The sequence below is a fragment of the Tetranychus urticae genome, chromosome 2 (assembly GCF_039701765.1).
Source record: "Tetranychus urticae isolate SD_2017Ah chromosome 2, NJAU_TeUrti_SD_1.0, whole genome shotgun sequence".
Lineage (NCBI taxonomy): Eukaryota > Metazoa > Arthropoda > Arachnida > Trombidiformes > Tetranychidae > Tetranychus > Tetranychus urticae.
This window is the reverse complement of record NC_142959.1, coordinates 5456356-5477851: the sequence shown is the minus strand read 5'-3', so window position 1 is coordinate 5477851 and position 21496 is coordinate 5456356. Positions and strand designations below refer to the sequence as shown.

The 21496-nt window shown below is 30.8% G+C and overlaps 1 protein-coding gene across 1 annotated transcript; it reads left to right on the top strand.

The window, feature by feature from the left end:
- Nucleotides 1-42: 42 nt before the first annotated feature.
- Nucleotides 43-21183, top strand: LOC107366426 (calcitonin gene-related peptide type 1 receptor). Its single transcript, XM_015934022.3, has 9 exons — nt 43-616; nt 924-1075; nt 2369-2700; nt 3305-3396; nt 9902-9993; nt 15786-16395; nt 18402-18646; nt 20324-20423; nt 20735-21183. The coding sequence occupies exons 1-9, from the start codon at nt 548-550 to the stop codon at nt 20816-20818; spliced, it is 1776 nt and encodes a 591-aa protein (XP_015789508.2). The 5' UTR covers nt 43-547; the 3' UTR covers nt 20819-21183.
- The last annotated feature ends 313 nt before the right edge of the window (nt 21184-21496 follow it).

Here is a 21496-nt window from a genome sequence, read left to right as displayed (position 1 = left end):
GAACACAACTCCATCTAGCGAAATTTCTCCAAACTGATATTCACTGATAGTTCGAGTTAACTTCATGCAAGAACATAACTGAAATGACTAACAAGGTTAGATATTTGCTTTTTGTTTCATCTTTTTGTTGAAGTTTATTTTTTGTCTCTTTTTGCGACAATTGTGGCTTGATTAATATTATCAACAATCTTTTTCTAGTGTTTTTTTTGTACATCAACTGTTAATCCAGGATGACCTTAACATGACCAAAAAACAATGGTCACATCACAGTTACTTGATTCAAGGCGTTAAAGTGTAAATGGCCTTTTTGTTATCCTGTTGAACCAATCAACACCATTCTAGTTATTTAAGTTTACAATTTGTTCTTCCTTTGTATCTTCCAAATCATCTCTATCACCATCTTTATCAAATATCAAATAAACCAAATCATCTTCACCTTGTTTGTCATCAACTTATCAACTATTCAACACCTTTTACCCATTGGATCATTATTATCAATTCAACTTTAACTTTACCAAATATCTTCCCCTGTTAAGTTTTATAAATTATGGTCCGATACAAGTCAACGGATAACTCTTTCACCATTATTTTAACCACGATTATACCCATGCTTCTGGTATGTAATTTTCACCTGAAGTCTATTTACAGAATGCATTTAATTAAAAATAGAGAAGAAGAAAAAAGTCCGAACAAAAAACTGTGAACATTGCTTCTCCATTTTGAATGTGACACATAAGTTGAAAGCTTATTTAACATGGACTGTTTCCTTTGAGATTAGTGTCTACCTTTTTACAACACCAATTGACAGATTATCATGTAAACTGTTTTCTCATTGCTGATTAATTACCCAACAATCAGCTAACACACGATAAATTATTTTTCTGCCTCTAAAATTGAAACATCTTTTCACTCCTTTCCCTCAGATTCAAGTTAAAAGTGGCAATTCAGAAATGAAGGAAAACATTTACTGCCGAACCGAAATTGGTTCCTACTTACCTTTGGAGCTTTACAAGTTGGACACTTGTGCTCGTTGTTATAATTACATGCCTGCCTGGGCCTTTTCATATAAACTTAAGTAAGTCTACCTTTCCAATTTAAACAGTTCACGATTCATCAGAAATCATCTAAATTATTAACCATGAAATTTGATTAATTGCATGCCAAATGAGCTAGATAAACATTGTTTGATTTATTTTAAACTTTAAACATTTTTTCATCAAAATTAATGGCATCAAAAATTTCAATTATAACCTCAACTAATCATTCAACATATGGATCAGTCCACATCTAATTAGACCATTCAGTATTCAATGAGATTCACAACCTTTACCTTTGCAAACAATACTGATGAACATCTTTATTTGTTTTTCATTCATCCGTCATTATCTTCAACTGTTCATCAGAATGTAACCAAAATCCAAATTGACTTTACGATTGACCATTGATTATCAAGTATTGACTCTGTGTAACAAAACTCTTCATCTTCATGAGGATTGGTGAGAAGATGAAAAAAAAAACACAAAGACTCATTGGAACAGAACCAAAGTTAATAGCTTTAGTTGCAATACATTTAATCCTGAAAACGATTAAAAACTGAGGCAAACCTACACAATCATCTACACTTAACATCATAATTTCTGGTCAACTTTCAATTGGGTCATCTGAAAGTCCATTTATAATTAAAATGAACTCAACCAATTGTCAACTTAATGCCATCAGTTTATCCTTCAAGTTTCCTTTCAATGAGCAAAATAAAATTCAACCCAAAATAATGAAACTAAAGCTTACAAAGCAACAGCTTAAATTGCATATTTTCTGGTTATAAATAAGTGTTCAATATTTCCATGAGAATCTCATTTTCCTCTCAAACCCAGTGTCAATAGCAATAATCATCGTGAGAATCGTAAAACTCTAATAACTATTAGATAAACTTGATAACTTTATCATCTAACAACTCAATGAGCTTAGAATTTTTCATTTTCAAACTTTACCCATTAATTTAACCCATTATTGAACCCATTTTGAAAGCTCTTTTTTGTCTGGTTAAAGGGTTGACTTGAACAAAAACTAATATCCAACAGAAGCTTATTGAACCACAATAACAGCTAATGATTTACAAAAATGTTGAGAAAACAAAACAATTTAAGTTACGTGTAAATCTTGTTCTGGTTTAGTTGTTAGTCGTTAATAAACATTGGTTTGGCCCATTAAAATATGTTTTATTTTTTGGAGTAAACTTTCTCACTCCAAACAATGAAAAACAAATTCACGTAACAATAATAATCCTAAAAAAGACTCACTAATAGAGTTTTGACTTTTATTCAAATCTTAGCTCGTTATTTGACTCAATTTTCATCTATATTTCCAGGTACATAACTCATGGTATTTTGTATGATATTAAACAAAATGCCACAGTTTTGGCCAATGATACAAATCATCTCGGTTCAACCTTTTTGTTGCCTCCAATGTTTCAAAAATGGCAAGATTGTTGTGAACAAGCAGTCGACTGTTGTCTCAAGTACTTACGCCATGATAAACGATTGAACCAGTATGAGAGTGAAATTGCCTATCAACCTTCATGCCCAGTTACATGGGATGGTTGGTCTTGTTGGCCAGAGGAAGTACAAGCAGGAACAGTTGTGGAAACAGAGTGTCCAGATCACATCTACTGGATGGGCCTTTGGGTGCCTCCATGTAGAGGTAAGACAAAAGCACACCAACAAAGACATGAAAATATTTTGGGTTGACTTGAAAAACCCAAATCTATTCAACAAAAGCTGATCCCTCAAACTCATTTTTTACTCTTCCATCGTCGAAATTTTGGACAGAATTTTTAAGATTAAATTTTAAATGATCAGACAAAAGAAGAATGAAAAAAGTCAAAAGCAGAAAACTGAACATGAAACTGGAAGAATGCGGATAAAATCTGAGACAAGCCTCAGGGAGTGATTTACTATGAGTAAATGTATATTCACATTAACATTTGATTTTGCAAAGTTAACACAATTTTATCTCAATTTTAGTTTACAATATCAGCAGTAAACTTTACAAAGGTCAATCAGTAGATTGCAATTATCTAAACGAAGGAAAAGACGAGCGAAATGTTGATTTCTTTAACCTGACAAGTTACCTGTCAAATCATTGTCAAATGTTATTAGTCAGAACAGAGTTACTCAAAAAAAAGTTACTCAACTTTTCATGCATATTGAACTGCCTTTCCTCTTTCATCATATCAAATTAACCTTTATCTTGGTCATTTCCGTTGATTTCATCCTGACAATCTCTCAATTACCTTATTATCCAGGTTCAGCTTCAAAGGTTTGCAATTCAAACGGAAGTTGGTTCAAATTGGGCGCAAGTGAATGGACCAATTATACCAATTGTGCTAGAGAAGATGTAAGTTTATTAATTCCCATTTTCATTCCTGATTTTATCATTTCCCATTTTTCTCCAACTTCAACCTTTTAATTAAAAACCCTTTTTCTTCATCACCAATTTCCTCACCAAATGGTCAAAATGGCCATTTCCAAGTTTATTAGCATAACTTGGAAATGATTGAAATGGTCAGAGCAAAACATGTTGACATTTGAAAAAATTTGGAGAAAAATTTTTTTTTCAAAACAAAAATCTTCTTTTCTCTATTGACAAATATTTATTTATTGAATTTTGAGTTTCTTTTTCCAATAACAATCATTTCCATCCAGTTTACATGTTAAAAAAAGACAAGCTTTTATCATTATTACTCGAATCACAATCAGAACATTTCTTGCTCTGAACATTCCTTCAACTGACCATCTTTATATCAAGATATTGATATCTTTTTACTCATGAAACTGACTAAACAATAACCATTTTTTGGATAACATTTTGTTAGTCTTTAGGTTTGTTTGCATTTCAAATCTTTGACACTAACATTCAAATATTGAAATTCTTGCTGATTCATTTCATGAATTTCAATGATAAACATGTCCATTGCTTCATTCAAATCAATTGATATTCTTTAATTTCTTAGAGCAGAATATAATTGAAATGAAATTTTTCAATGAATGAATGATTCTTGCTACTTTTACATGAATAACATATCTTACAATATCGTTAGTTAAAAAGCAATGAAATGGTTTATAAATAGATGAACATTGAAGCTTCAATTTGTTCACCATTTGTTTAACCATTAAACATGCAATCATATCTTTTGACAAACACAATTATAATATTCATTCAAGTTGAAAACTGTTTATTGAAAAATTCATCATTTTAATGGAGAAACAATTGTCATCCTTTTTACACCTAATAATTAAACCATTAGAGTTGACCTTTTTTGCACAGCAAAACTGTGAATGCCAACTTTTAATTGCCTTGTAATTAACATTTAGCCAGATGCTGTTCTCATGAAATTTCAATTTTCCATCAACCTCAAAGGGAAATTAATTTGCACTGGGAGATCACTTAAATCCTGTCAGAATAAAGTTTAACCTCAAAATGACCAAACATTTGGTCAATCAAAACCATTATGTTTATCAATCAACTTATCAAATGATTTTTCAATTCTCATATCGTAAATTCGTGATCAACCAAAATATTGATGGAAAAAGTTCTTGCCTTTTCCATGAATTTCGCCTAATTTAACCATCTAATTCTCACGGTTGCCAAGCAGTTAACGATCAAAATGATTCTTTGATCATTTTTCTTTGAAAATTCTTGTCATTTTCTTGGTGAAAAAAAGAGCATGAAATGAAATCCATGAAAATGTAATATACTTTTTCATGCAATTTCAAAATTATTAGACCAAGTAAAGCAAATAAAAGGTGAATGATGAGAATCCAATTCAATAATAATGATATATTTTTGTTCCTTTATCATAACCATTTCATTTCATTTCAAGCTATAAGGTCATTTCTGTCCACTGCCTTGAGGACATGAAAGGCCATTCTTGTTGCCACAACTGATCTTTAACTCATTATTGTAACCTTTTTTGTACTCACTTCCCAATGTCACATCAATGTTTCATTATCTTCAATTGTTATCTCATTATTTTCAAGTGATAGCTTTATTTGTCCTCAAACTTCACAGGCCTATTCGAGACTAAACAGACCTTACCGTAAATTACCTTTTTTTTGTAATAAAACAAAACTTTAGATTCTCATCCTTCTGCATGGTTGCCAGGTTAAAAGTATTTACCTCTTTAAACTTGAATCGATTCGATTCGAAAGATTCAGTAGCAATCCATGAAAAAGGTAAATGATAAAACATTGAACTTTGTTTAAAAAATGATCCAAAAATGTTCACCTTAACCCTTCAGTACCAAGCATTCAGAGAATGCAACCTTAAAAATCTTCCAATTTTTCAGTTCCAAATAAAATACGAAATTTCCTTTGTCTTTTCATTTCAATGGAAACACAAAAGTTGACATTTTTTCTGAACAAAAATCTAAGGTTAGTATTTTGAAGTGTGAAATGGTCAATATTGAGGAATGACTTGAATCCAATTGAATCTCATGAAACCTTATCATGCATTTGTTGCATTCACATTGACTTCTATTAATCGGTTTCAACTGAAATCTTACCAATCAGTTGATAAACTTTGAGGTTCATCAATATTGTCACAGAATATCAAAGAAACGGAAATTGTAAGCATGACAAAGTTAATTGTTGAAGAAGGAAAAATGGAGAAAAGCAATTAAACAAATTGAAATACCTTATTATTTATTGGAAAGGGATGAGGAAAAGAAAGTTATCATGAACAAAATTATCTAATGGATAAGATGGATTCAGCTGACAGGGTAGAAATGGAATGAAGAGGAAAGATGAAAAGGAAGAGAAAAGGATGAGGAAGATGAAAAAAGTGTAAAAAAGCGATGAAAAGCGATCATTGATGATGTTGTTGGATATATTGACTTGCAAAGTTAATCTTGGTCTTCTTTTGACAGGACATTTTGTGTGGACAAGAAAAGCAAATTTGTGTTTCATCTATTTGGACAAAAGTAAAGATCCTTTTGAAAATGATGCTGATAATGGCGATGATGATGATGACCTGATTGTGATATGCTCTCAATCCTTGTATTCAATTAGATGTAACATAATGTTGATAATCGCCTTGAATTAATGTATTGATCAAGAATTTGTTTTAAAGTCAAGACTTTCTTTTATGTGTTGTTTAACGTCTGATGTTATAATTATATTTCAAGAAGAAACCAATTTAGCGTGAAAATTTAATCAAACAAAACTTGTTTTCACAACTTTTATTACAATGTACTGTTTCCAGCTGAGGTTTGGCGAAAGTTGAAAACAGTTGAACATAAATAGCAACTTTGCTATTTATAACCAAATGTTGACTTTTACTTTTCATTTAAAAATCGTATTTTCTCAATTTTCAAGATTCAATTTTCAGGCAAAATGTTATGTTGAGTAAAGGACAATAAGGCAACATTGTGTGTACCTGATGAATTTTGATGGAATTCATGGAATAGAATAAAATTTTCATGAGTTTCAATGTTGCAAGGTTTCTGTTGAGATAGTTGAGTAAATTGGGAATTGATTGAGAAAATGTAAAAACATTCATTATACAGATGCAAACATACCAAAGAGTAGATTGTAATGTAAAGATGAAACTCGAAGTAGTTCAATGATATTCTGAAATTTCAATTTTGAACCAATTTCAAAGGTAATTTGATGGACTTTGCATGGTAATCTATTGATAGTAGCAAAGACTGCATTGTATCAATTCTGATATCATGTGTCGATTAGGTGAGGAAATTTGTAAACTTTTCAAGTGAAAATAAAAGAAATCAAAATGGGAAATTTCTTCAAGCGAAGTTTTCTTCATTTCAATGTTATTCAATTGACTGAACTTTACATTCAAACAAAATTTCGCTAAAATATAAATAAGTCCGCTTCTAGGCCAAAGAGTTTAATCCGATCTGGAAACAACATGAGCCGAACGACCTCAAGACGAAATGCTTGATAAAGAAAAAGAAAATTCAACGAAATCTTGGAAATCGCAATAACTATTGCGGTTATTCAACAGAAGAAAGGTATTTCGATTTCGCAAAGAGGAATTTGAAAATCGAAATTTAGCTTCGATCTCGAAAAAAATCCAAGAAATCGTAAATTTTTGCTAAAAAAAGTAATTTTAATTTTTTAACTTCGCCGAAAATTGAATATTTTTTATTTCCTTTCCTAAGAAGCTAGATAACTGAATAGAAAAAAGCTTTTTGGGAAAATTTAAAATACGATTGAAATATTGAATTAATATTCAAACTGTATGATGATATTGGTTTAGTCCAAGCGAGACAAAACTCTTTGGTCCAGAGTGGTCAGGTTAACCCAGAAATGGACTTTTTTTATGCTAAATGCTGTCACCTTTATGTAAATTGTTTCAATTTTGTCTCATTGAATGCGAGTCAAATTGAGTTGATCATTTGATAAGTTGATTGACAATTGAATTTCATTCAATTTTACACCCAATGCTCTAATGCCATGATCCTGTTTTGTTGCATTGACATTGATCCATAGAAGCCTTTACAATAAGCAATAAAAAGTTGAACTCGCAAGTTATGCTTCAATTGTTTTTCCCAGACAACCAAAAGTCATTATCAAATTACAATGGAAGAAGAAGAAGAGTTCCGATGTTTGCTCATGATATCACATTTTTGCATTTAAAGATCGGTCAAATTTCACTTGTAAAGAATTATCTGAATGAAAAATAATTCTTCACGTTTTTTTATCCTGCAATAGACTGGATACTCTGGTCGTGTTGCATGATAATTCATCAAATTTACTTTTAACCCAGATTTGCTGAGACTTTTTTATGCTTCTCATGATTTATTGCCTTTTACTTCAACAATATCTTTAAATCTGTAGATCCAGATATCAACTGTCAGGAAAGGGAATGAAGAAATTGAAAGAATGATAAAAAATGAAATGATGGATATGAATGAAGCTGAAGATTCCGCAAATGAGTGGAATCTTTGTTTTCCAGAATCGACACCAAAAATATCAATATGCTTGGTTAAACTTGTACATTAGCGTCAAACCGATTCCAAGTTTAAAACATTTCCAAAGTTGTTCCAATTTCCAGCTCAACTAAAACTCGAATCTTGTTCAACCTAATCGAATCATTTCTTACAGTAAAATTTTTAAATCATTAATCATGTAACTCGAGATGATTGTTAATTGCATCGAGACATTTGACAAAAGTCTCGAAATGTATCAAAATCAATCGTCTAAACTGAAAAAGTTACATTTCGCTGCTAATAAGTTTACAGTCGATTGGTTCTGAACACAATCGAAAAGTATTAGAGAAAATTCTGAAGCTCAGCTGAATCATTCCCATCATCTTGATCAATCCTTTACAAAAAAAGTATAAATAACTTTACAAAGTTTGCACGGAAATGTTTGGTTTAATCAAGTAAACAAACTTTCAACTTTTCAAGATGTTTTGATGAAGGAAATGCGCTCATTTCAAATAATTTGATCATCCAATCATGGAGTCAACATGAAAAGTCTGAAATAAAATTTCTCTTCAAACAAGCTCGACTAAAGTCTTGTTCATTTACCTTTTCAATAATTACATCCTTACCGATATTTGATTTATCTTGATTCATTAGTTTCTTGTTTACCTTGAGTTATTATTTGATTGGTGTTTATTGTCTTGATAAACTGACAAAGCACAAGAAAGAAGGTAAAACTTCAGGTAACATTATCAATTGATAAACATGAAAAAGATAAAGTAAACAAGATTCGTCATGAGAAGGTTCAATTGAATCATTTCATGTCAAACGATATTTGATGAAACAATTATCGAAAATCATTTCACCAAGAAAATGATATTCACTAAAAAGTATTTCAAAAATCCAAATCATGAAAAATTCTTATTCACTGAAAAGCTTTTCCTTTTACTCAAGATAACATCCTGATGTAATCTCAATCATTAGTATTAACGACATGACACTGATTCCAATCATAATCGTCTTCATGTTAAACAATAAGAACATTTTTTTCTGAGAAAGTTGAAGGATGAAAAGTTACAAGAGAAGGAAAAATGAAGAGGAAAAAGTTCATGATAATATTAACAAGTATCTTGGATGCCGTTGAACCAGTCTCATTATTATTACTCCCTGGTAATCACAGATAAGTCAATTGGTATTATCTAACGTCAATAACATTTCCAATTGAATAGTGGAGGCAACTATTAACGATAAACAACAACAATAACAGTTAAAGTTGACAATGAAAAAAAGGCTGAAAAATGAACAAACTTATTATCCAGGAAACTGTTGACAATCTGGTAATACAATTAATAGGGAAAGAAAAGGTTTAAGAGTAAAGGGATACATGGAATGAAATAATAAATCAGAATCTCAGGAGACTTTGAAACTTTGTTATTTTGTTTTCTTTCTTTTTTTCATTTTCCTTCTCTTCTCCTCTTCAATCTGCTATTGTGAGGTCCAACACTGTGAATAAAGGATTTCCCTTTAATCAACTCACCGAGGAGAAAAGTATAAAGCTGTTCACTCTTCATGATGTCTCAATCTTAATTCAATTCAATTCCTCTTTACCTCAGGTTATTTCGTGTCAAACCGTTTAATGCTTGTTTCATGGTCAACACAACAATAAACAGTCATTCAAAGCTGAGAATGTCTTTTCAACAAAAGTGTTGAAAGGGTTAACAAGTTCAGTTGCTTCAGGGATTTATCTTGATAAATTAATAATAATTGTAATTGCGTGAAAATGTTCATTAAAATGTTGATAATCTTGGAGATCCTGTGAAGATTCATTTTGTGAACAAAAATTTACTTTTATCCACTTTTGTCTTACCAATGAAAAAACTATCATTTCCATGATTGTTCTGAACATTTTTTTCGAATTTTAATTTTCCATTTCAACTTTTCTTCTCTCGACAGATATTTATCAGACGCAATCGTTACCTTATTGTAACTCACCTGACTTCCGTCACATTCATAATTCCTGCACTTTATATTTTCTTATATTATCGGTAAGTAATTTGTTACTCTTCAAACTGATATCATGATATTGAAAGAGATAAAAATATTCTATTTCAGTTTTCCATTCCAATATTCATTTGCATGATTATCATCATTACGAACAAAACATGATACAGAAATGGATCCATTTGAATGGACGCATTCCTTTGATGGATTAATTTACTTTTGACCTTTCCTCATTCATATTTACCTGTTGTGATTACATTACTTGTTGATTCATTAATGCATTCAACTTTTTTCTGCTTCAGATGAATAACAGCAAAATTACAATCAAAACTCATTGATGAGATTATCATGAGTTTCTGCAAAAAATGATATTCAAATTAATATAAAACGATTTCAAGTTTCATTGAAAATCAACTTTCAATTAAAGGTTGTTGATCAAATTCATTTATTGAATTGACTTTTCACTCCTTAACATGATTAAATGCTGCCATGTACTTTGTGAATAACATGAAATATCAATAAGTTCATTTCAGTGTTTCCCATTTCTATTAATGGTGATAATATGAATGAAAGGCTCATCGTCTTATACCAATCATTATTTTTACCAACCAATTGTTTTCTCAATTATCTTTCATGTTGCATTCACTGGAACAAGATTGATAATGTGCTTGATCAAACTCCTTCTTATTCCTCTCTTTTCATCTTCCATCTTCATTATCATCTTTTCCTCCCTGCAATCCATTCCATCTCTTTTTTATCCGCTTTTTCGGTTCCCTTTCCATCCTTTTTTTTCACTTCAACATTCAACTTCTTTGTAACCCAACAATGCCCTTACAGTCTCAATACAAAAGGCTTCAAGGCTTCAAGACATGAAGCTTGGGATATGAAAAGAAGAAGCAAAAATGTTGATCGACTGTCAGAATTTATCAGATCTCAAAGTTTGATAGCTTCACTAAACTGAACCATTCTCAATAAAAATTAACAATTTCCAAGCCAAAAATTCTTCCAACGAAATATCAAGTTTCGAACATTTCTCCACGAAAATCTGCCCATCCTAACGATTAGAGTTTGCAAATTGCTAATCTTCTGAAGTTCATTCTTTTAGAATTAAATTGACTTCGATTTCGTTTAAGGTTCAGATGAAGTGGTTTCCAACATAATACGAGTTTCATGTCTAAGAATTCTCGTTGAAATAACTTCGAAATTGAATATTTATGAATTTGATGAGTTTTTGAAAAATGTCATTTTCTTACATTTACTGAACATTTTTACAGCGAAACATTTTATTGGAAAAGGCAAAATCGTTCAACTCTCATTTTCTCGTTTCTCGATCAAATGATCATTTATTCATTGAATTTTGCTTCCCTTTAACTTGTATGATTTTTCATTATCCATTGAAAAATGTCACAATTATCTGGGCTTTTATTTACATTGAACACTTTTCAAGTATTAAATGCTTAACCAGACTAAACCCTATCATTTGCAAATAAAATTAACGTTTGAATAAAGCAGGCAAAATGGTGAAGTTAAATGGCATTCAATAGCTATTAGGTTACTTGGAAGTAAAAGTTTCATGGTCAGAATAGTTCACAGAATAAAATGAAGCTTTTTAAAATATTTGCACCTCGTCAAGTTAAATTGACAAAGTTATTTGAGAAGTTCATTTTTGTCTGAACGAGAAAAAAAATCATTTATTAAAGTCTGCAAATTTTATTCAGTTTGAAGTTGAATGCTGAAAAAATGAAAGGCAAGACTTGAATCAATTTGAGAGTAAATTATAGATCAGAAAATTGCCTCTAATAACTAGAACTGAATTGATCATGAAATGTCAGTTGAACTTGTCACCAGTAACATTGTTGTGCATATGATTGTCGATTCACGTTACATTTTTTGTACCTTGAAGAGGTTCGCGCTTTACGAGCTTTTCATCCTCTTCTGTTACATGATCTTTTGGTAAACTTGACTTGAGTCCCTCTTATGCTGCTCCAAATAATGGTAATAATGGTTGGATGTGAAGATGAAAGAAATAATAAAAACTTGTTTCTCTTGTTCATTCCATGTTATTATCATTGATATTATTCTTGTGATTCTCATTCATATTGCTATTTTTTCCTTCCCTCAACATAATACATGAAAGGCGAAAACTTGATTTATGAAGTGATAATTTACTTGTACCAATATTTTGAGTGTTTTTTTCTGTTGCTCGTTCAGCTAATTCATTATGAATCGATAACATGGCAAGATAAATCTAAATGTTTGCAAATTGCATCAATCAACTTTGACAAACAGTCTCATCGTTTCCGATGACAATTTTCATCTCATCATTATTAAAATGTGCAAAAATAGGAATTTGCTTGTTTTTGCTTTTTCGTTGTTTTTCAAGTCAACTTTTGTCTTTTTATTAAAAGTCTGGAAAAAAGTTGATTCGTTGACTTTTCGGTTAACATGCAGATGATGAGATGATTTCAACTGTCAGATTTATTCTGATGATTGTATATTCAATGGTTGGATATTTGATGCTTTGCTATCATGAAGAAGTGAAAGTAGCTTTTATTGATTGGTTGAAAAGTTGAAGGTAAGAAGTTTTTGCATGAAAGATCAATTGAACTCTTGAAATATCATGTTATACGTTCACTTGTAAACTTACCTGTTTTACTGTTAAGCCTATCAAGGTAAATCAATTGTTGACTTGCAACTTGAGCAACTTTTAATCCCATCCAAATTGAGTTGATCAAATTAAATCTTCATTTGGTCAACATCGCCTTATAATGATCAAAACTGGGAGAAAAACAAATTTCTATTTTTACCCTTTTCTCAGTCAAATGTTAGTTCATTTTAGCAGAACTTGCAAGTCTTTTATATCTTCAAATCTTCATGGAAATGAAACAATCTTGCAAGAAATTTTCATTCGATATAAGTTTTGTTCATTTCATTGTAATCATTATTTTAAGACTAATATTTGGTTTCACATTTTGATCACAATTCACAATTTAATAGAGTTTTAAAATTCAATTATTCTGAATATTCTTATTTAGATTTTTGGGAAATCCTTCGTTCCTGGTTTCCATGAATTTTGCACTTGTTCAAGTGAAAATGAACTGACCTCATGTTTGATCAAGTGAAACCAAAGGTTTTCCTCAACATCATCTTTACCATGAAACATTATTTACTCAACTATTGCTGTAAAATGTTTTTTTTTGTCTTTAGTTTACACAGAAATTTACTGATTATTCAGACTTTTTCCAACCTTAAATTGAGTTTTTGCCTGACATCAGCTTGAACCATAAATTTGTTCAACTTGGCAACGTAATAATGAAAGGAAAATAATTGAAATGAGAAATATGAGATGAAAATTGTGCATTTCATTACCTACTATAATGATTATATTTTATAATAATGGATATAACTTTATACATCTTTGCATGGGAAAAATTTCCATTGGAAAACAGAATCTCTTTTTAACGAACTTGCAAATCCATCTTTACCAACTATGCATAATAACAGTCAAGATGAGTTATCCTTTGCCAGTTGAGATGTACTTCACTCTCTGACCGCAGATCATATTTCGCATATTAATAAACATTTTGGACATTTTTATTGTTATTAAAGGTCGTAAAAATTGTTACAAAGCAAAACTGAAAACCATTATCTAAATTAAATTAAATAAATCTCAAACCTTATGCTAAGCGAAACCTTTTGTAGCCGTTCAATATTTTCAAAATTGAAACTTTATTCTGTTTCATCTGAACTAGAATCGTTATCTAAGAAAGACTAATTTCAGCTCAATTGTCAGGGAAAGGAAAACTGTGGATTGGATGGAATGATGAACTGTTTTTGTTGAATCACTTTCAGCAACAGTTTTCAGTTTTAAGCAAAAGCTTTATTGATTCACTTCTAAGGAATCAGTTGGAATGGATTGGAATGGTGAAGGTGAAAAAATTAGCTTAGAGTTGAGACCATTTTCAGGTACATTGACTGGTATCAAGTAAAATGTTGATGGACTTAGAAGTGACTTTTTTCTGGGCAACTTTGATACTCTTGGCCAACTCTGATCCAGTTCAAATGAATCCAATCCTGGTTTCACTGTTTCCTCCAAGTTTACCGTTGGATTGAAATTTCTTTTTCCATGACCTCCAAGACAGGAATGACCATATTGCTGGCAACTACCTCTGAGTGTGTTCGCATAATCACTGGCCGAGTTTCGTTGATTCCGAGTTTTACTATTATCCTGGCTTCTAACTTCACAAGTTACAATGAAAAACAGGAATAAAATGTTGACAATAAATGTTGCTCTTAACATTATCTTGACTCAATCACGAAGAAACAGAACTTTTACCAGAAATTGAATCAAAAATTAAATGGTTTATTCCGGTGATGTTAACTTGAACAAATTGGAAACAATCTTTGAACTCAAATAAGGAAAACTTACTTTTGCACTTTTGGCCAACTAATTCAATCTGATTGACTCTTCACTGAAAGTCAATCGTTTTTATACTCTTTCCCTTCTCAGTCCACGTTCAATGAACAGTTGACCATTCAGTTTCATTTGAAACACATGCAATTAAACAATTCAACTGTTGAGCCAAGATAAATAATCAGTCGAGTCAGACTATGATTAGAATTGCATGTCTTAAAAAAGGGAAGAAGCAATTCAGTTAACAATTAGTTAAGTGTTTAGTTTGTAATAAATCTCATTGTGATGACGATCATAGGAAAAAAAGAGTCTAAAAATAATGTGTTTAGTCGCAGTTTTTCAAGTGAAAATTTATTTCCTCCTAAATTTACTTGCAAAAGCCAAAACCCTTCTTCCCTTGCACCCAACAACATTAGTTGATATTAAACAAAAGTTGATCAAATGTCAATTCTGTAAATTAAACATGAATAGAGTAAATGATTGAACTGAAGAGTTATTTTTATCCTCAGTGATGCAAAGAGTAAAAATGTTGCAACCAAACATGATATTCAATGTTCAATGACAATGAGAATCTCCAGTTGAAGTCATTTGTTTTCCTTCATCATTTATCGATTAAAGTGACATTAAAAGCTTGATAAGTCTTTAAATCGCAAGTATTCAAAGACAAAAACTCGACTTGAACAGTTCAATGCTAGAAACACGTTCAAGTTGAAAATCATGAAAAAAGTCTTGCAGTAAATTCACTTCTCTCTTCTTTACCCAACTTTGCAAGTCTATTTTCAATCTTCTTCAAAAAAGCTCAGAAAAATATTTTCCTTTCAAACGTTGATTATCCAAAATAATGACACTTTTTTACCTGAAAAAGTCACCATTTCAGCTTATTTAACGATTCATAGACTCGTTGTTTAAACATGTTCCTGAACCAAATGATAAAAGTTTAACAATCTCATAATGATACAAAATAATGAACATGGAACTTATTTGGCACTAAAATGATAATAATGCTAATATGTAAGGTCAATAATAATGGCTATAATAAATGAAACTTTTCTCATTTCTCGTCTTTTTATGTCTCTTTGCCTGTCAATATTAATAACTTTCAACTAAATGACTGTCCAACACTTTTTTATCCGTAATATAATACAGCAAATGACATGGTAACACAATAATTAAAGAATAAGCCAAAAGTAATTTACAGCTAAATACATCAATCCATTGTTGATCTTTGATTGCACTCAAGCTCAATCTTTCAATGGATAATTAATTCGAAATTTAATGTTTCCTTTTTTTGTTCATTTCAATAAACATATTGATTTTGTATTGTTACATCTCGACACTTTCAATGTATGATATTCAGTTTGATCAGTTGAACGGATTCGTTGATTTATTTACTGATTGTTTCTTTTCCGTTCAATTTAACAGACAATTATCGCAAACCAATCGAGTTAAAATTCATGTTCATCTATTGATTTCCCTGTTGTCATATTCAATCTTAATGTCTTTACTTACTCTTGATATGATCAATGGATCAACCGAGACAATTTACGAAGAAGAGGAAAACCAGTCAACTGGATTGGGTCAAAGCCTTCCAACATCATCCTCTTCACCCTTTACTTCACCACAAACATCGACCAGTCCACCAACCGATAATCCATATTCCCATCTAGCAACCATTTACTGTTTATGTCTTTCCGTTTTGGTCAAATACTTCAGATCGACAACTTATTTTTGGATGTTTAACGAAGCTTTCTATTTGCACCAATTAATGGCTCGAGTCTTTACAACTCCAAACCTGAAAAGTCTAATCGCTCTTGCCTATGGTGTTCCTTTACTGACCAACACTTCCTACATCATTGTCCGTTTCATTTCCAGTTACTCTTCAGAAACAATAGCAACTCCAGACTCTCCAGGGAATGTGATAAATATCCCTGAGAATCAACTGTCCATCCAAGGTGATACCTGTTGGCTTCTTCCGTCTAAACATGCTTGGCAAGAATGGATCATAAATGGTCCAAACCTTTCAGTTCTTGTGGTAAGCCAATTGAAATGATCAATCAAAAAGAACATTATTTTTCCTTCTTTTGCATCTTTTGGTGAAAAATTTTTCCAATCTTTTTCTCCTTCTTTTCTGATCTCAAATTTGTTCAACATTATTCTCAAATTAATGTTCATGAACAACATAATGAATGCCATTTCAAATTTCATCAAAAGTCCAAATTTTTCAAACTAATAAACCTTTCCAAAGCTATTATCACCATTATCATGAAAGTTGGCTCACAATGAGAAAGTCATTTTTCTGTGGACAAAATAATATTTTCAAAATTTATTAAACTCACTTCAAGTTGACAATGAAAATGATAAAATTTTGACCATTTCTTACAAAGGTTACGTTCAAAGATGGTAAATCAATAAACTGTTGTGAAAATTTTCATCAAATTGTGAACTTTTAAAAATTGCTTCCGAAAATTGCTTTCAAAGAAGAAGAAGAAAATAATTTGATTTCATGGAAAAGCCGTTTTTCCAAATATTTTATCCCTCAACTTGTTCAGATAATTAGCTAAAGTTACAGAGTTTCCATTGAAAGTCTCGAGTTTACAAGTAGATCAACTTAATTCAGTCTGATAAATCTTTTGTTGGAAAATGGCTTTTCATAATTTCTCTGAATAATTACAAATGGAACCAATTCTCGAATCAATTTCAACTTTCTTTTGTTACTAAAATTTACTCGAGACTCGCTTTCAATGTCAAAACCAGTTTCCGTTTTTTGGATCATTTTTTGATTAATGATTCCACTTCTTCAACTTCAATTTACACTTGAGTTTATTTTGTTTAACTTGCAAAAACAGAAGCAGTTTTCAAGCCTAATTTAGCGTTAATTGCTAGTAAAATGTTGATTGTTGCAATTTTGTGAGTTAAATTTTCAATCAAAGAGAAAATTCATTTTCACATTTTCACCCAAACTTGGCCAACCAGTTGAACTGCCAATGGCAATTTGCATGAGTTTGTCAGTTTGCTTGAAGCGATCAACTCTTAGCATCGAATACTAATTGTTTTCCTTCAACTTAATCAAGACTAATGTAAACCTAATAAAAGCCACTAAACTCATTAGTATTATGAGTCTTATTATTACATTTTTATACCAATTTGGTTCCATCTTATATTCAATTGAAATATGACATTCCTGAATGTTGACAATAGATGTTCATCATTTTGCACATTAATCAATACCAATTGTCAACAAGCTTTGGCTTCAAATTAATTGCTTTTACTTTTCATTGAAAGGGAAAAGCTTTTCATTTTGCTTTTTTTGACTTCGATTCTGCGATTTTTCAAATTCGAACTGAGTTTCGATTATTATTCATTTTAATCAATCCAATTGTACTTTACATGGTTTAGTATATGATTGATCTTACAAATAGCACAATTGACTGGATATTTTAATAAGTTTCCGTTACTTTCATCAATCATTCCGTCAATTCTGATTTATTGGTTCAATTTATTCAGTTTGTTCAATCTCTCAGTCAACATGCAATTAGATTGTAATCCGAGAAGAAGAAGAAGAAAAGGCAAAAAATTTGATAAATCGTCAAGTGAAACATTAATGATGGAAAAGAGTTAATCAAAAACAAAAATTAATTAAATAACAGGCTAACATCGACAACTTATGTCAGTTGTTTTGTTGTTGCAAAGTTTTTGTTTTTGTTTTCAAGTCAATGGAAGAGTAAAGCAACATCATTAATGAGAAGGAAAAACAATTGACAAGTTTCTATTGATAAACAATCAACAATCAATATCGAACAATTTAGGTTATTAGTAAATTGCAAAGGATTGAGTAAAAACTTCCATTAAAGGCTGCTTTTGATTCACAAGTTTTCTTATTTTTCACTTGAAAAGAAACGATTTTTACAGAAAATTGAATTTAAAAATTGTAAATCGATGTGACTCGAAAGTTTGCATCATTGTGACTTTACCTGCTTTTGCTCATTTTTAATGCTCAGAATTCATTTTTTAAACAATTTTTTTCTCTTTCGTTAACAGATAAACTTCATTTTTCTCATCTCAGTTTTACGTGAAATTTGTGCCAAAGCAGCAGCTACTCCAGCCTCACTAGCCTCAACACCTTCACCTCACCAACACCGTCGCAATCTTCTTCGAGTGCCAACCTCACCTGAAAAGGCTCCAATAACTCGAGCCAGTTTCCTGGTCTCTCTGAGGGCAGCAAGTCTTTTGCTTCCTCTCTATGGACTTCATTATTTATTCATTGTTTACCGTCCAGACACTGGGTAAGAAAGACTCAAACTCATTGCAATGTTTATAGTTCATTAACAGCGAAAATTTTCAGGGTAAATCAATAGTCAACCAAAAAAGTCATTTATGCTTAAAGTAGAGATCTGTAGTCTTATTGTTCACCAATGAATCAACATAAGCATTAGATACCTAGTCACAAGCATTTTAACTTACTATTGAACAGCAAACATTCAAATTGATTTTTATTGATAAATACTCTTCAGTTTAATTGCATGAAATAATAGATGGCATTAGTTTATTAACATAAACCTCACATTTAAATTTTTCAAGCAATTCTGATTGAACACAATTTTTCCCCTCTCATCATCGTCTGATTGATTTATCTTTTTTCATCACAGTTTCATCTAACTTTATGATTGCTTGAGTATTACAGCTCTCTAAATAGGAAAAAACGGCTTCAATAAGCAAGAAGTGTTTCTTTAACATCTCTGTGCTAATAGGACCAACTCCAAAAGCAAGCAAAGGTTTCTAATATTATAACAAAATAGAAGCAAATGTTTTTCGTTGCTTTTCAATAATTTCATCATTTTTACTGAAAATACTCAAAGAACACTAACATTTGCTTCTATTAAGAAACCATTGCTTGCTTTTTGAAGTTGGTCCTATTAGCACAGAGGCGTTAAAAGTAACATTTCTTGTTTATTGAAGCCATTGTCTCCTATTTAGCGAACTGGTTGGTTCAGCGAACTATTTAGCCAAGTGGAATGATTGTATTGCAATTCCTTCATTCATGAATGGAGAAGCTCAAAATCTATAGGAAGTTACAGGGAATGTTATTGCAATCTAGACTTACACTTGTTAAAGAGGAGCGTTAATTTGACACACGATTTGAACCAATCTCATGTTAATTTTAATTCATTAACAATGACAGTTCATTTGTACTTTTCGTTAACTCATTTCTAACCATTAAATTGGTAAACCATTACTGGGCAAACAAAATGTCCAGCAAAATATCTTTATCTTTTGAGCCATTCTCGATGCTTTTAGTTCAATTATTGATTTTAAACTTAAAAAGATACTCTAATTTGGACACTGACTTAAAAATCTTAATGCCTTGTGTCAATGTAACTAGACTGTAGCGATGTCCGATTTCCGATTTATACTGACATCGATTTTTACACCATTATACCAAGAATGCGAAAAACACTTTCCTTGGCATTTCAACACAAAAAAGTATCAACGAATCTACAAAATTATCTTTTAGCTTGAAAGCCCAGTTAAAGAGATTGAAACTTTTCAGAGTTGATTAAATTTTTAATGGAAAAATCGATCTTAAAATCCTATCGAAAATCTAAAGGCAAATGAAAAATCGTAAAGTTAACCTGGAAAATTGATTAAAATAGTCAAATTTCAATAGCAATTAACCAAAAAGGCTTTAAGCTAACAATTATTTTGTTGTTTCATGTAATCTAAAGTATAAAATATTGAATGAAATGAAATCCATCTTGTTGTAAACTTTTCACCAAAATTTACCTGGAAGGTAAAAGCGTGTAAAAGTTGAAACAGTTGCGAGTTGCATTGATTGAACATTTGATACCTGAAATAGGTATTATCATGATAAATATCACTGGAAATTCTCTTGAGGATGCTTTTCGTTAATACAAATTGTAATTGTGTTCAACTTTGATTTTACTTTTCTTTTCCTCTTCCAGAGTTTGCTGGCTTTCTGAACTTTATCATTATGCTTCAATCACTTTGGATGGCTTACAAGGATCAATTGTTTCAATCCTCTATTGTTTCTTGAATAACGAAGTAAGTCTCTAAATTAATAGTTAATTTTACCAGAAATTGTTTTACTGTTAATCTGTTAACTTGATTTATTAAGTTAAATAAGTAAACCTTTTTCAATTTACAAGCAATTTATTAAACCGATGCCTTTAAATTAGAAACATTGTAAAAGTAAAAGATAATTTCATTTCAGTTTATGATAAAATCTCAACCAGTCAATTCAAATTATAATCATCAATCTATTTCATTATTAAAACATGATGAAATTAATTACAAAACCCAAACAAAAACAATCCATAATTAACAATCTCAATCAACTTCTTATTCACTTTCAGGTTCGAGCTCATTTGAAAAGGTCATTTTTCAAGCGTCAAGATCAAAATATAAATTTCACTGAAATCGTTCCGGCTCCACATTGAGAACCATTTGAGATCCAAATTGGAAAGCTGATTCGGGTCAAAATTTGGAGCTTAAACTGGATTTGATTAACTTAAAGCTTTGATGCATCAACACCAATCACTTGTTGGCCTTACATCGATTGTAATTGTGATTACAATTAAAGTTGTAATGAAAGTTGAACCTCCAAATGAAAATGCTTTTAATTTACAAATGTATAAATATTTTGTTAGCAAATAATTTTCCCAAACACTTGACTGTTAACATGATTAAGCTACATTGCAATTTTGTTTTTAAGACTACTTTTGCTATAGCTGGGCAAATTGAAAATTCAAGTTGCTTCTGAATGTTAGTCTTAATCAGTTATTAAATTAATTTCATTCTTGAATCAATTGAAATCATTCATTTCATTTAAAAACAGTTTACGCCATCTACACATAAGAAAGTTAATTAATACAATGGTGAATGTTTAAGATTGTTCAATTGTTTTGCTTAAGTAATTGTTTTGTTTCATTTAATTAGTTTACTCTTTTTTTTCTGTGTTATTGTAGGAAAACAAATTCAACAATAATCTATCTCGCACTGGCATAAATTCACCCAAAAACAATTCGTTTGGGCGTTTTTTCTCGTTACAATGTTTCTGTAAATGTGGATTAAAGTCGTTTTGGTTTGGCTTTTTTTTCAAGCTGCCTCTTTTCCCT

What these genes read in the sequence shown, in the direction of transcription:
- LOC107366426 (XM_015934022.3), top strand. Translation starts at nt 548, where the DNA reads ATGGTCCGATACAAGTCAACGGATAACTCTTTCACCATTATTTTAACC. An exon ending in GCCTTTTCATATAAACTTAA is followed by an intron (nt 1,076 to 2,368) that starts GTAAGTCTACCT and finishes CTATATTTCCAG; the next exon opens with GTACATAACTCATGGTATTT. An exon ending in GTTTACCGTCCAGACACTGG is followed by an intron (nt 18,647 to 20,323) that starts GTAAGAAAGACT and finishes TTCCTCTTCCAG; the next exon opens with AGTTTGCTGGCTTTCTGAAC.